Here is a 13,611-nt window from a genome sequence, read left to right as displayed (position 1 = left end):
CTGGCAATTAGGCTAGCATTGGGTCCTGCTTCCATTGCACAGTCACAGCCAAGTCCTGATCTAAGTTGGAATAATTGTCGTAATGATCTCAGTTCATTAGCCTCAGGATGCCATTCACTGACTGCGTCGGGAACCCCGGAGTGCTCTCACACGTAGGAGGACAGGCATTTGGTGTTTAAATAGGGAGACACTGTCCACCAATATTTGCAGTGGAGAAAAAGAAGTCCAGCAGATAGAGGATGCTTATAGTCTCATCCCCTCTTCTCCGTTTTCCTCACTTTTACCTCCTTTAATCACTTCCTCTGGAGAAACAAAAGACCTCAATGAGAACTTGATTTGGTCCTGAGACGGTTGCCATGGATACAGCGCTGTCTGCTCCTTCAAACGGCTAGCACACACTGGAGGCTCAGCTCGCTAAAGCCTTCTCCTCCATCAGCCTCTTCACAGCTTCAAAGCCAGAGGGTGGGGGTTCTGTGACCCAGTGTGCACGTTTCACCTCTGTTTTCAAGCCTCAAACTTCGAATCCAGCAAACATCAGAGGGAAGCGATGAGGAGAGATCGTATAGTATTCTGTCAAACTTGATGCTCAGAGTAAGTGATTAGGGTCAGCGCTTGGAGACCTTGGGACTTGGATTGTCTGAATGTAATAGATGACAAGTGGAACAGCAGCAGATTGACAAATCTGTTTGCCCACCTTCARGGACCAGTGTTTGTGTCACAATGTGGTGAAAGCAGTGAGAACAGCACCTGGGTGAGGAGCTGAACAGGAAATGTACATTTAGTCTTCGGGGGTGAATCAGGTTCTTCCAGAAAGTTACTTTAAAACATTTACAACCTAAGCTTTACTGAATCCGTGTTCATAGGAAATGCTTTGTATGCTGGAGAAGATGCTTTGATTTTTTCCCCTTCCCTTTTTTTATTGCCTCACCGACGCCTGTTCTGTTGTTCAGCAGAGACACAAGACGGTTTGATTCCTTGAGATGAATATCACAACTATTTGTTTTATACGAGCTGTCAGTGTGGTGAAGGAACATCAAAAGGCATCACGCTTGTGTCATAATGAGGGCAGCTTGAGGAGCAAAACAAAGACTTGCGATACTGTGTGTGAGTGGGATTTTGTGTTAGCCTGTTGTGCTGTGTATCGTGAGCCTCACACTTCTAACCATATGTTGCCTTTCATGTTAGCAAATATACGTAGAGTGTAGAACTTTTAAATAACCCCATATTTTACATTTTGCTTCTAAGGAGTCAGACCTCATTTTTTATTTTCGAAGTGTTTTGGTCAGCTCTTCTAAAGGCTTTCTGAAGGTCTTTCCAAGTTTGTTTTTGTTTTTTGGACTTTGGCTGCTTTATTAATTTGCTTTATCTTGTACATGGTTGTGACAGAGCATTGTGCAGTTTGTATAAAAAACAAAGCGAACAAATGTTAATTCTAAAAAAGTTTTTTTTTCTTTTTGCTGGCAACTGAATCTGATAGTCCTGACACAGGATCTGAGAGATGCATTGTCTGTCTCACCCATAAACTTAAATATAAAGATCACTAGACTGAGCCCCGCCCATACCGTACACTGTGTCTGTGACAGCATGGAGGAGCAAAAATGGCGTCAAAAAGGACAACAGCTCACAACCTCCATAGAAACTAATAGATAAAAGGCAAGCTAAACTGGATCTTTTTCACAGATTATTGGTCATGTTTTTACAATAATTAATAATTATGTTAATTTCATTCAACAATCATGTAAAACAGCAGATTTATGCCAGAAAAATATATTATTTATAAGTAACAATGATCTAAACCAGACCTGAAGTCAGCCTGTAACTTAGACTTTAGCTAGTTGAAAAATGATGAATTCAGCTAATAATAAAGTGTATTTATTATTTCTTCTTACTGTCATAAAAAATAAGAATATTTATATTTACCAGTCAACAGTTAGAAAATATTCTCTGGTTATAGGATGAAACTTGTCTCTGTTAGCTAATCATCTCCTTAACATGTCAGGTTCCTCTAACAGAAACCTAAAAATACTCACATTTATAATATTATTTTACACTCTGTAGGTCTAAATATTCGTCAGAGGACAAATCACCTGTAATATTTAATAGTTTGTGTTAAATTGTAGCATGATTCAATAGTGCTAAATATGCTCCACAAGCTAATATCTGCTAACCAGTTCAACAAATAACAGTGATTACATCGACTTTATAAGATTATTTTAATTTTAAACTGTTACATTATGTTCCGCTTAGATCACATTGAGCTAAATAAGATCAGATCTGCTGACTTGTGTTGTAAAATGAGACGTTTTCCTGTTTATCTTCTGTTAAAAAATTCAAAAAATTCAATTCAAAAATACTTTATTGATCCCAGAGGGAAATTAGGTAAATCATAACGTAAAAGTAAATCAAAACACAAACGGCATTAGTAATATTATTAACAGTTTTAATGATTTATACATCGTCAGTCCTTTTTTCTGCTCTGTTGTCAACATGTGCAGTAATGGGAAATCCAGACTCTTGCCCATTTAGCGTTAGCCATTAGCTTCTCCAGCTGATCACACGGTCACGTGGTCTTTGCGTACTCCAGCTGTTCTATAGAACCTCCTTGGTCTCACCTTAGCTAATTACTCTCTGTGAATCACCTTATGTATCAAACCATGTTATCTGCTGGTTTTAAACTACTAGGTTGGTTGGTGAGGCTTTGTTGTTTATGTGTCCACACAGCACTGATCCATCCCTTGAATTTAGTGGTCTGTTACTGCCCGAAGGTTCCAGAATTAGAACTACAAAAAATAAAAAATCTAAAAATACAACTCCTCTGAAAATGAGCTGAAAACCGAGTGAAAAAGCAGCTAAAATCAGAAGTTTAACTTTTAGAAAGCCTGAGGATATACCAATAAATAAAGAACAAGAAAGTCCAGCTGGTCGTATGGAAAAAAAAAAAGAGTAACTTGTGAACAATACTGTATAGGTGCCTACTTGGACACACTGGCCACATTTGAAAGGGATGAACAAATTAGATGATTCTAGATAATTTATTTCACAACCCTTCATTTGTGCTCATCTTAGCACAGTGGGAGAGCATCTTCGTCATCCCCAGAGTATTCATTTAGAGAGTTTCCCCCTTTATTCTCCCCTCCCCCCCTTTTTTTAAAGGGCATCGAGGTGCTGGAAATAGAGGAAAGATAAATAATTGCTGTTTTGCCCAATTTTTCTAATGCATCTTAACTGAATACATTTATGCCTTTACTACCTGGCTGACATGCCAAAGTTGTATTTCTTATTGTGTTTTGCAATTATTTTTCTTTACTTTACACAACCCTTGTGTATATGACTCTCTGAAAAAACACACTACTTAAATAATGACAGGGTGACATTTCATAAATGTTTTTAATTTTTTCTGACAATTGAACTGTACAGTTGAAAATGATGCACAAATGGCAACTTTTGTGCAATCAGTTCCTGCACAGTTTGTGTGTCCCACATGCTGCTGTGACACTGGAGGAGGCTGTAAACAGTTTTGTCAATCTGGATTCGACAGATACAAATTATGTTCAAGAAGGACAAACACAAAAGGCTTCAGAAAAAAAAAAAAACAAGAACTGAGAGGGGAAATGGAGAAGCTGTGAAAAGTTAAAGCACTGATTTTGGTTTGATTGGCAAATGATAGATGGAGTAAATTCACCCAACAGAACTAAAAACACACTTAAACTATGATTGCATACTTCTAAATCAATAGAGCCTGCCTGTGAGGCAGCTTCTTGCGAGCCACTGTTTATAATGGTGTTACACTCGAGTTTGTCACGCTGCATACCCACTTTTGCCCAGAAAAAGGCTTTATTACTCAGTGAAGAGGAAAAAAGGCAACATCAAAATGTTTTTTTTTCTCCAAGTAGAGTACACTTAACATTTTATAATTTGATTTTTAGTGACACTGAAGTGCAGCTTTTTTTAAATCTACAAGTATATACTGTTTAAATTTTCTATATCGTATCATGAAACTTTATTATTTATGTGCTTGTTCTTTGCAGACACCTGGACCACTTTGTCGCCACGCYGTCGGCTGTATTCTGAGCGAAGGGGAAAACCAAGTGGATGAGGAACTTTTAAAGCGCTGCAAGGCATCTGGTTTTAATGTCTTTTCCTTCCCTGAAGTCACACACGTGGTCACTACCTCAGTCCCCCATCGGGCCTTTTTCTCCACTATCCTCAGGGTGAGAAGAGTTTATCCACAGCTTGAGCAATACATAAAGGTATGTGGCTCTTTCTTGGCTCCTTTACCACTATGAGAAAACCTGAATAAGTTTTTATTGTAATTTGAAATGAAATGCCACACAACTTAAATTGCCAAAGTTATTTATTAATTCAAATGACAAATGCTGAATTATGAGGTTTAAAAGATGAATTATGAAAAACTAATAAATATACAACATGGCCATTAAGAACCACCACAAAGCTCCATTTTCCAGGTGTCTTCTATGCCAACCTTCAGGATCAAAACAGAACATTTCTACATTTAAACTACATTTTGGAAACATGTTTCATTTTCGAATCATTTAAAACCTGTTTTAATACATTCTATAAAAAACATAATTTCTGTAACCACAACGATTTAATAAAGACAATCAAAAGTATAAAATAAAACCAAAATTTCATTAAACACTAAATGCAAACACATTTCACAAATCTTTCTATAATTTAGAAAATGAAATTGCAATTTTATTACACAGCAAAACTAGCCTGGCCCTTGCCTTCCTACACAGCTCCGCTCAATTCTACTTTCCCTTCACTTCTCCATCTTGGACTTCTCCCATTGAGATGAATTTCGCTGGCAGATTTTTAGCCGGGCCAATCAGAGAAGAGAACGCCAATTTTCTGCACAGTGTCTGCTTGTAGTTTATTTTACCTGGGCCAATCAGCAAACAGGAGGAGTTTTGAACGACGTCGACTTTCTGCGCATTGTCTGCTAGTTGTTTTAGCATACGGCAGTGGAGGAAGTGAATGAAGTCAGTCTGTGTTAAGGCTTCAAATTAAAATAAATTTGTCTGACAAAGCAGCAGCTCTCATTTACAGTCGTCTCGTTTGGCTCGGTGTATTTCTCCTCTCAGTAGGGTTGTTTACAGCACACGCGATTTCYGGTTAGCTTYTTAGCTTAGCCTCCGTCACAGCGACATACGTAGCAGCCAACTGATCCAATCATTTTAAACTTCAGCAGAGGCCACGCCTCCWGCAAGAAATCAGTCCTCTATGCATCAAGTCCAGACCCTTGTACGAAACAAAGTGAAGGACAGGGTCTGGTTTAAACCAGGCTACAGCAAAACAGAAAACACATTTGTTTTTACAAAACTCATTAACACATGACAAACTGCAGCAACTTTTAATGCCTGGTTTACACGGCAAGATTTTAAAATTGTTGGTTGATTTTCCTAACCTGAGGACCCACCCCACACACACACACACACACACACACACACGATTATTAAAAACATAGATATAACAGGTTTATAACAGCCACATGGCAAAAGTAATACCACGCACAAACAGATTTCACTCACTCAGTTCAGAGTAAATAAACGTGACAGACGGGGAGTTATCAGTGGTGATAGTTTGTGGACTATTTTTAACAGAGAAAAAGCAAAACAAAAAAACATCTCCGTTGTCCTCTGGATGGTAGTTTTGTTTTCCCTATTTTGGATTCTCTGTGTTTTCATCAAATCGCTTTCTGATTGGCTGCACAACACTGAACAGTCTGCAAGCTCATTTTTCTTCAGGGAACACCACACATGCTGGGATATCAGGTCAACACAATCCAACATGATGAATATGCCTGATTTGAGATCAGAGCAGTGCCGAGGTTCTCCACACACGACAGGAAGATCTCATCAGATTACCTGTAGAGCCATCACAATAGTTGAGACATTCTTAAGCTTGTCGAAAGGGCAAAATTGGGCCTAAAAGGGGCACATTTATCTTGCCGTGTGAACCGGACTTGTGTAAATGGTAAATACAAAGTTTTTGTTTTGTGGCTGAACAGAACCTAACGTGTGTGTTTGGGCTTGTTGTTGGTTTCATTTTTTTGTTTGTCTGATGTTGGATCTCACCATTGAGTCCATCCCATATATTCCCCATGGGCCTCTGTGCTCTCACAAAGTGAACACTAAGCTGTTCGGTGTTTTTGTTTTGATGTCATAAAAACGTCTATTATATGGTAATTATTTGTGACTTTAAATGTTTATCATATGTTAAAAAAATGAACAACTTAAATAAACAAACATAATAAGCTAAATTTTATATGGTTACTTTTATGATTAGAAAACAGGAAAATTGTGCAAAATGTGCTTGAGAATGAATCAGAGGTGGGCTGACTTCAATCTATCACAACTAAATGATCAATATGTAACCTCAAGATCATCACATTGAGTCATGCTTTTTCTCCTAAGCAGCAAAAAGCTAGAATGTATTTTGAAAGAAGTTTAGTGCGTCAAATCTTTTCATTACACTTTCTTAAACCTTCTTTGCAGCATCCTTTAGGGATTTGGAGGCTTGTGTTACATAGTGTATAAGGAAGAGTTGTATAGATGGGAGATAGACAGAGGTGTGGGATGAATATGAAAACACAGCAAAAAAAGGAAAATGAATGATCCATCTTAGTACTGCTTGAGGGGTGCAAGAAAACGGAGTCAYTGCAGTGAGCGGAGGATTTTAGAAATGTGGAGAAGTCCCGAGGTGTGTGAAAACAGGTGGCAGCACCATAGGTTGTCTCAGTCGCTCTGCGCCAGCTGAATGAACGAATGTGTTTGTGTGACCCGTCTGTGGCTGGTTCTGCCATCTGTTTGGATCCCGTTTAAGCCTGGCTTTGCTCCAGTGGCACTTAGCCTATCCAAAAGGTCAACTTACAAAGCCTGCCTRTGGCTAGTGGTAGTTGTAGAGGTCCAAATATCACGAAGCTTTTTGACATTTTGTTTAATTTTTTTCCTAAAGAAACATAAATAGTTCTTAAATTAAATTGGAATAGTTGTAGTTGGATGCTGTAATTAAACAGTTAATTCCTTTAGGCTTCCCAAACTTTCCCAGACAGTTCTGTTTTGGTGAAGACTGTTTGTTTGGAAATCTATCAAAAAGGAAAGTCTTAAGTCTAGCCTTAATAGTGTCAGCGTCACGTACAGAAACTGGAAGTTGGTTTCACTAGAGAGGAGCTTAATAACTGAAAGCTCTGCTTCTCATTCTACTATTAGAAACTCTAGAAACCACAAGTAAACCTGCAGCCTGAGAGCAAAATGCTCTGTTAGGAAAATATGGAACGATAAGATCTTTAATATAAGATGGAGCTTGGTTGTTGAGAGCTTTATATGTTAGAAAATTTTAAATTCTATTCTGAATTTGACATGAAAACAATGGAGAGAAGCTACAGCTGGGGAAATATGATCTCTCATTAGAACCCTAGCAGAAACRTTTTTAACCAACTGAAGTTTCTAGTTTTTAATTAAGACTTTAATGCAACAGTGTTCCCATTTATTGTAGTTATGGTTAAATCCTTGACTCAACAACAGCAGTACTAACAAAAAGGCCAAAAACGGTGTCAAAAATACTAAAATCAATGAAACATAACAATTTTTGACAATCACATAGAGCATCCAGTTGGAATATTTAAAGGGATCCCCGATTAGTTGTAACATTAGACTTTATATGATATACATACTGTATACTTTAACTGTAAAATAAAGACTGTAAAAACACTGCAGGATGCTCAATTTTTATAATTTTTAAACTAAAAGTTTGAAAATATATTACACAGACGGGGCCATTTTATTTACATGCAAAGCATTCTGGGTAAATGATGACATCAACTAGGTCATTGGTGGGAGGCTGCTAGTGAGCTATATCCACCCTGCAGGTTAATCTTGGACAATATCTGACGATCGGCTCTTTTAAATGAAACCAGAGAGCGTTGACAGAGAGGAGAAGGTAGAAATGACTCAGCCTGGAACTGAAAATATGGATGGAGGACAACAGAGCTGCTTCATGGAAGAACCTCAGCTTAGCCTGTTAGCTTTAGCATTAGCCCCGACACTATCACCATATACTGTATATGTATTAGCTCTGCGCTACACATTCTCCTCTCATCACTGAGGTCCTCCATCCACATGACAGAAAGGGGAACGCAAAAATGACTCAGCTGCAACTGAAAATATGGATGGAGGACCTCAGTTTAGCTTGTTTGTCGCGCTAGCGCCGAGCTAATACATATAAGGCAATATAGCATGAGGGCTAGTGCGAAGGCTAACAGGCTAAGCTGAGGTTCTTCTTCCATGAAGCAGCTCTGTTGTCCTCCATCCATATTTTCAGTTACAGGCTGAGTCATTTCTACCTTCTCCTCTCTGTCAACGCTCTCTGGTTTCATTTAAAAGAGTCGATCRTCAGATATTGTCCAAGATTAACCTTCAGGGTGGATATAGCTCGCTAGCAGCTTCACACGGAGGACCTATCCACGTCATCATTTACCCAGAACGTTTTGTGTGTAAATAAAATGGCTCCATCTCTGTTAAAATATATCTTTAAAAATTTACAAAACTGAACATCCTACAGTATTTTTACAGTCTTTATTTTACAGTTAAAATAAATGTTTATCAAATAACGTTTGATGTTACAACTAATTGTTGATCCCTTTAAATTAAATTTAATCTCTAACAGAAGCAGATGAATAGAAATACGTTTAAAGTAGTTTTTTCTGTGAATAAAGTATTCTGTTGATGGCTGAACAAATCCCAAATGGTGAGACCTTTTCAAACAAGCYCATTAGCATTTAGCATGCCTAGCTTGTCATGGCAGAATGAATTCTGTCTGTTAGACACTTTGAATCGCTGCCCCATGGCCAAGTCTGATATTTGCCTTGTCAGGCCATCGATTGGCCCCGATGTTTTTCTTCTGTGCCTTGGCTTTTTAGTGGAGGACTAGATCACAGAAGCATTGGCATCCTGAGATTTGGCTTAAGCACAGTGGCCCGGCCTGCAGACAGGAGCGAGCGCTGAGGATGAGATGAGAATATTCCTGACATTCACAGAGATTTAAAGTTGCTGAAAAGCAGATGATGAAACATTTGTTTGCTCGAGGGCACTCAAGTTTCTTGCCAGCGCTGGGGCTCTGTGCTGAATGTAAAGCAAGTTTTAGTTTGTTAAGTGCAATTGGCTGTTTTCTGAAACAAATAGAAGTTGAAGGGTCTCTAACAGGTTGCCTGACAAAGAATCAAGGCTCGGTTTTGGGACATGAGCTGCTGCCTTTTGCATTTCTTTTTCTTGTTATCCCACATGAGCGAGATGGATGCACAGATGCTGTACTGCAGGGTTTGTTAAACATGCCGACTTCTAGCTAACTGTGACGTCCTTTCAGAAAGGTCAGAAAAGGTTGTTGGGTTTACATATTTGAAAATGTCAGGAAAGCAGTTTCATGCAGGAGGATGAAGACGGGAAGTTTAAAAGTGTACGATGGCTGCACGTATGTATCAAGGAGTAGTACAAGTATTTACAGGTCCGAATCCACACAGTTTTACTTGTGGTGGTCAGGTTTCTCAGCAAAGTGGGAACTTTTAAAATGTTCAGAAAGTTTATTTTGTTCATAAGCTTCACTCTTGTAGAAACACTTACATCTGTATGTCTTCATTTTTAAAAGAAGYATATAAAAACTGCTGTCAAACGTAACATTTACATAACATAAAGCTATTTTGATACACAAGTCGCCATTACTCAAATAAAATTTTTATCTTTGAAGTGATACTTCAGATCTTTTGAAAGAGGGTTCTGTGGAACAGTTATACACAAAGACATGTAGATAGTTCTCAGGTAAAAATAATTTTAAAAGTGTCATTTTGGTCAGATTGATGAGCTAATGGCTAGTCTGCGGGTGGCCAAAACCATATTCAGAATCAGATTCAAAATACTTTWTTGATCCCTGAGGGAGTTATTATTGTAACCGTTCAAGTAAAATGATTAGAGTATAAAAGATAAGCACACTAGAATAAAGTAATAAAGTATAACCACTGTGGAGGAAAACAAAATAAAGACACTTATGGACATAGAAACAGTATAAAATAAATAATATAAAAATATATAAGCATTATAGTTAGGTGACAAAAAGATATTGCACATAGTCCATAATAAGTGTAATTTATATATGTTGCTTTTAAAACTAAACAAACTACATAAACTTGGARCGATAATCTTATTCAAATAAATACTACTTAACACGTTAAACCTAAGTATCCTCATAAAAGAAAATAATCTTAAGATTTCTTTGAACGTGTCAGAAACTATTACTAAAGTAACACCCCAAACATGTTTTTTGTATGTATTAGCTTGACTCTTCTTCCAGCTCCCTCATCTTATTCACCTCATTCTCTTTTTTTTCATTGTTTCTAAACCATCTCTAAACCAAAATCTATCAATTAAACCATTTTTAATTATATGCTACTATTTTATTCAATGAAATCATTRTAGAATCCACTTTGGAAAATAAAGGTGAAACATACAGTAGCTGTCTTGTCAGTTTAACCATCTGTCCATCTCTCCTGCATCTCTGGTTTTCCATTAACTCTTGCTTCCTTTTTCTTCTTTGTCTTCTTTTTATCCTCTTCTCTCTCTATGTGTCTTTAGTTAAAATAGAATTAAAAGTGTAAAAACTAGTATTTTTTACAAGTCATTATAGTCCTCAGTTCCTAATTAAAGAAATGAACAAAACAACAAAATTTAAGAATTTAGACAAGAAATTTGGCTAACTCCTAGTTACGGTAAGCATTTATAAAATAATTGTCATTTTGTACCAAAAGCTCTTAGGTTAATTATGTAGTCCAGGTTATAATGATGWGTCACACCTGAGTGAGTTTTAGTTGAATGCAGGTGGAAACCAGGATTTAATTTTAAGATCATTGAAGCTTTTTTTCTCTCTCTTATCTGTTTCAGATGTGAGTTGGAAAATGTTACAGATTTTTCAGGCTGTCAAGCTGAACTGAAAGTAGTCACACATGAAACATGTCTGGTTCTGTACTTGTTTCCTAATATTGATGTTTTCCTTCTTCCTCATCTCCTTGCATTTATTTGCATTAAATATGTTTAGGTTTTTGTTACCATTTTAGTTCAAAGTTATTTATGTTGAAGTAGAGAAACGTGTATGTGATTGCATTAAATCAYCATCTCGTGATTCTATTTTTAGCCAATTTGTTTATAACAATATGCAAAGTCAGCGGGCCTCTTTTTATTAACCATATTGCATCACGACCCTGCAAGAGAACACTTCCCTCAGGAGTTTCTCTGGAGTTTGCRCATCGAATGTTCAAACACGACTTTCATCCACCAAGCAGCTGGGAATCTACTGTTGGTGTTAAATGTCACATCTACATATGATTGATCCGATTTAAACTTTATTCACTGTTGCACAGTCACCCTGAATTAAAATCAGACAGGAGGGTGGGACTGCAGTTTAGGAGGGTACGTATTTTTAGATGTTAGGTGATTTTTTTTAAAATTTGCCTTTAGCTCTCTTATCTTTTTGTTAGTGTCACAAATCGAGCAAACCTTGAAGGACGTACAATATGTTGTCTGATTTCTTTTTATGAGTCTGTGATTGTGCACTGTTTAATGTTTACTTTGAAATGTTGAAACACAGTAATATGTGCAAAAAATGACTGCAGAAGTTCCATAAATATCCCATTTGTTGAAGCACTTTAGACTTAAATGTACTTAAAAAAATAGGGTGCACAGATCTTACAGCACATATGGTGTTGTCTTTGGGGCTCCTGGCTGCAGGAAGATAATCAAGACCCAATCTGTTCTAAATGAAATTAAAATCAGCAGAATTTTAGGGAAACACACATGAATGTACATTAAAAAYAAGAATTGAAGGGCTTTGATGTTCTTGTTTGTGACTGGATAAATTTGAGACTTTTTTGATAAATCCATAAAAAGTTTGATACCTTCTGCAAAAATAATAATAATAATAATAATAATAATAATGCATCAGTCTTATATAGCACACTTTAGAGCACTCAAAGATGCTTTACATTATTCATTCACACACTGATGGTAAACTACAATGTGAACAACAGGTGAAGTGTCTTGCCCAAGGACACAACAACTGAGACAGCTGAAATAGGGGAGTGAACAAGCGACCAACCAGTTTCAGGATGACTCCCCTAACCACTCTGTCACTGCTGCCCAGAAACGCACACATCAACACACAATCATTCTCAGTTAGCTAAATTATTCCACCAGTTTGGCTGTGTCTTTTACTGCAACAGATAAGCAAATGAAATGAGTTTGCCTAGTGTCCTCTTGAGGGATTTTTCTCAAAAGCAATTCAAGAGGCAATTTTAAACCATTCAAGTATGAGTCTGACAACAGGCTGGGAGCATCATCCTAAGGTRTAAAGTTCTAGGACCTCAATGAATAAACTTAATAAAAAGAAAAAAGATAAAAATAAGGGCTTAAGACTTAGCTGCTCCATTCAACTCTGTGACTTCCAGACTGTCTTTGGTCATTTGTCAAGGTTGAATAAGTCTGAGTAAAGACTGGTTTTGCTTGAGTGACACCTGGATTGTTCATCCTGGCAGCAACGACAGTCACTTATTAAGCCTTCAGACTCTTTGAACCATTTCCCCCCCTCCATAGCTATGAAATAAAATGAAGACTGTAATAGGGTTGTAGAGATATGTCCCATTATTGTGAAGCAGTCAGACTCTGAAAAGACTGGTGTGTTATTGGGGAACTATTGTCATTCTGTCGTTCCTACGTTTAAAATAGCCACATGAAAAAGTGAAATGGAGTGGAGAACTAATACAGAATTTATAATGGGATTTTATAGGCTTAAAGGAGTAATACAAAAGAAATAAAGGGAAAGTTAATTGGTTGGGAGAAGATGGATGTGTGCCAATGATGCAGTGTATTCTATGTAGTCTTACAGATTATTGTTAATAAAACACAATCTGCAGGAACTTATTCAATGTTAACATCTACATTCTGGATTAAATGAAATGTTTACTATTGAAATATGTAAAATAATAACTTAATAAAATGTGCAAAATTACTTAACAGAACATTAGGGGCTTATGTGCTATAGGGTAAAATTTACCCTTTGCCTAATGTTATGGAACCAAATATTAGGCAAAATTAACAACTTAAAATTTCTTGTAGCCATTAAAAAAGTTTTTAACACCATTCTGCTGATATTTCTGAGTCATTGTTGGGTTTTCTATGATCAAAGGAGTTTTTTGCAAAGGCAGATTTTCATTTTTCATAATTTTTTTTAAAAAGGTTTAGATCAAGGCTCATTATTTTCATCATTATTTTGTGCTGTTGGAAGTCTGCTAATGATCTGATATTACCACACCTTCATATGTAGTGATAGCCTGGTGAAAACCAGACCCTGTCCTTCACTTTGCTTCGTACAGAGGGTCTGGACTCGCTTAGCCTGGTTTAAACCAGACCCTGTCCTTCACTTTGCTTCGTACAAGGGTCTGGACTTTCTGCATAGAGAATCAATTTCTTGCAGGAGGCGTGGCCTCTGCTGAAGCATGTGTGTGTTGTCGGTGTGAAGGGAGGCTAAGCTAAGAAGCTAACCGGAAATCGC

General features: G+C 37.2%; 1 protein-coding gene across 2 annotated transcripts in view; it reads left to right on the top strand.

Moving 5' to 3' along the window:
* Nucleotides 1–13,611, top strand: part of LOC106516082 (testis-expressed sequence 264 protein) — a 59,664-nt gene that overhangs the window by 21,039 nt on the left and 25,014 nt on the right. For both annotated transcript variants that reach the window (XM_014006267.1, XM_014006268.1), the window contains one exon: nt 4,029–4,250. In XM_014006267.1, the coding sequence (XP_013861721.1) occupies nt 4,029–4,250 (222 nt within the window). The remainder of the gene's footprint in view (nt 1–4,028; nt 4,251–13,611) is intronic.

Source organism: Austrofundulus limnaeus, unplaced genomic scaffold (assembly GCF_001266775.1).
Source record: "Austrofundulus limnaeus strain Quisiro unplaced genomic scaffold, Austrofundulus_limnaeus-1.0 Scaffold35, whole genome shotgun sequence".
Lineage (NCBI taxonomy): Eukaryota > Metazoa > Chordata > Actinopteri > Cyprinodontiformes > Rivulidae > Austrofundulus > Austrofundulus limnaeus.
The sequence above is the reverse complement of the archived record's forward strand: the minus strand, read 5'-3'. Positions and strand labels throughout refer to the sequence as shown.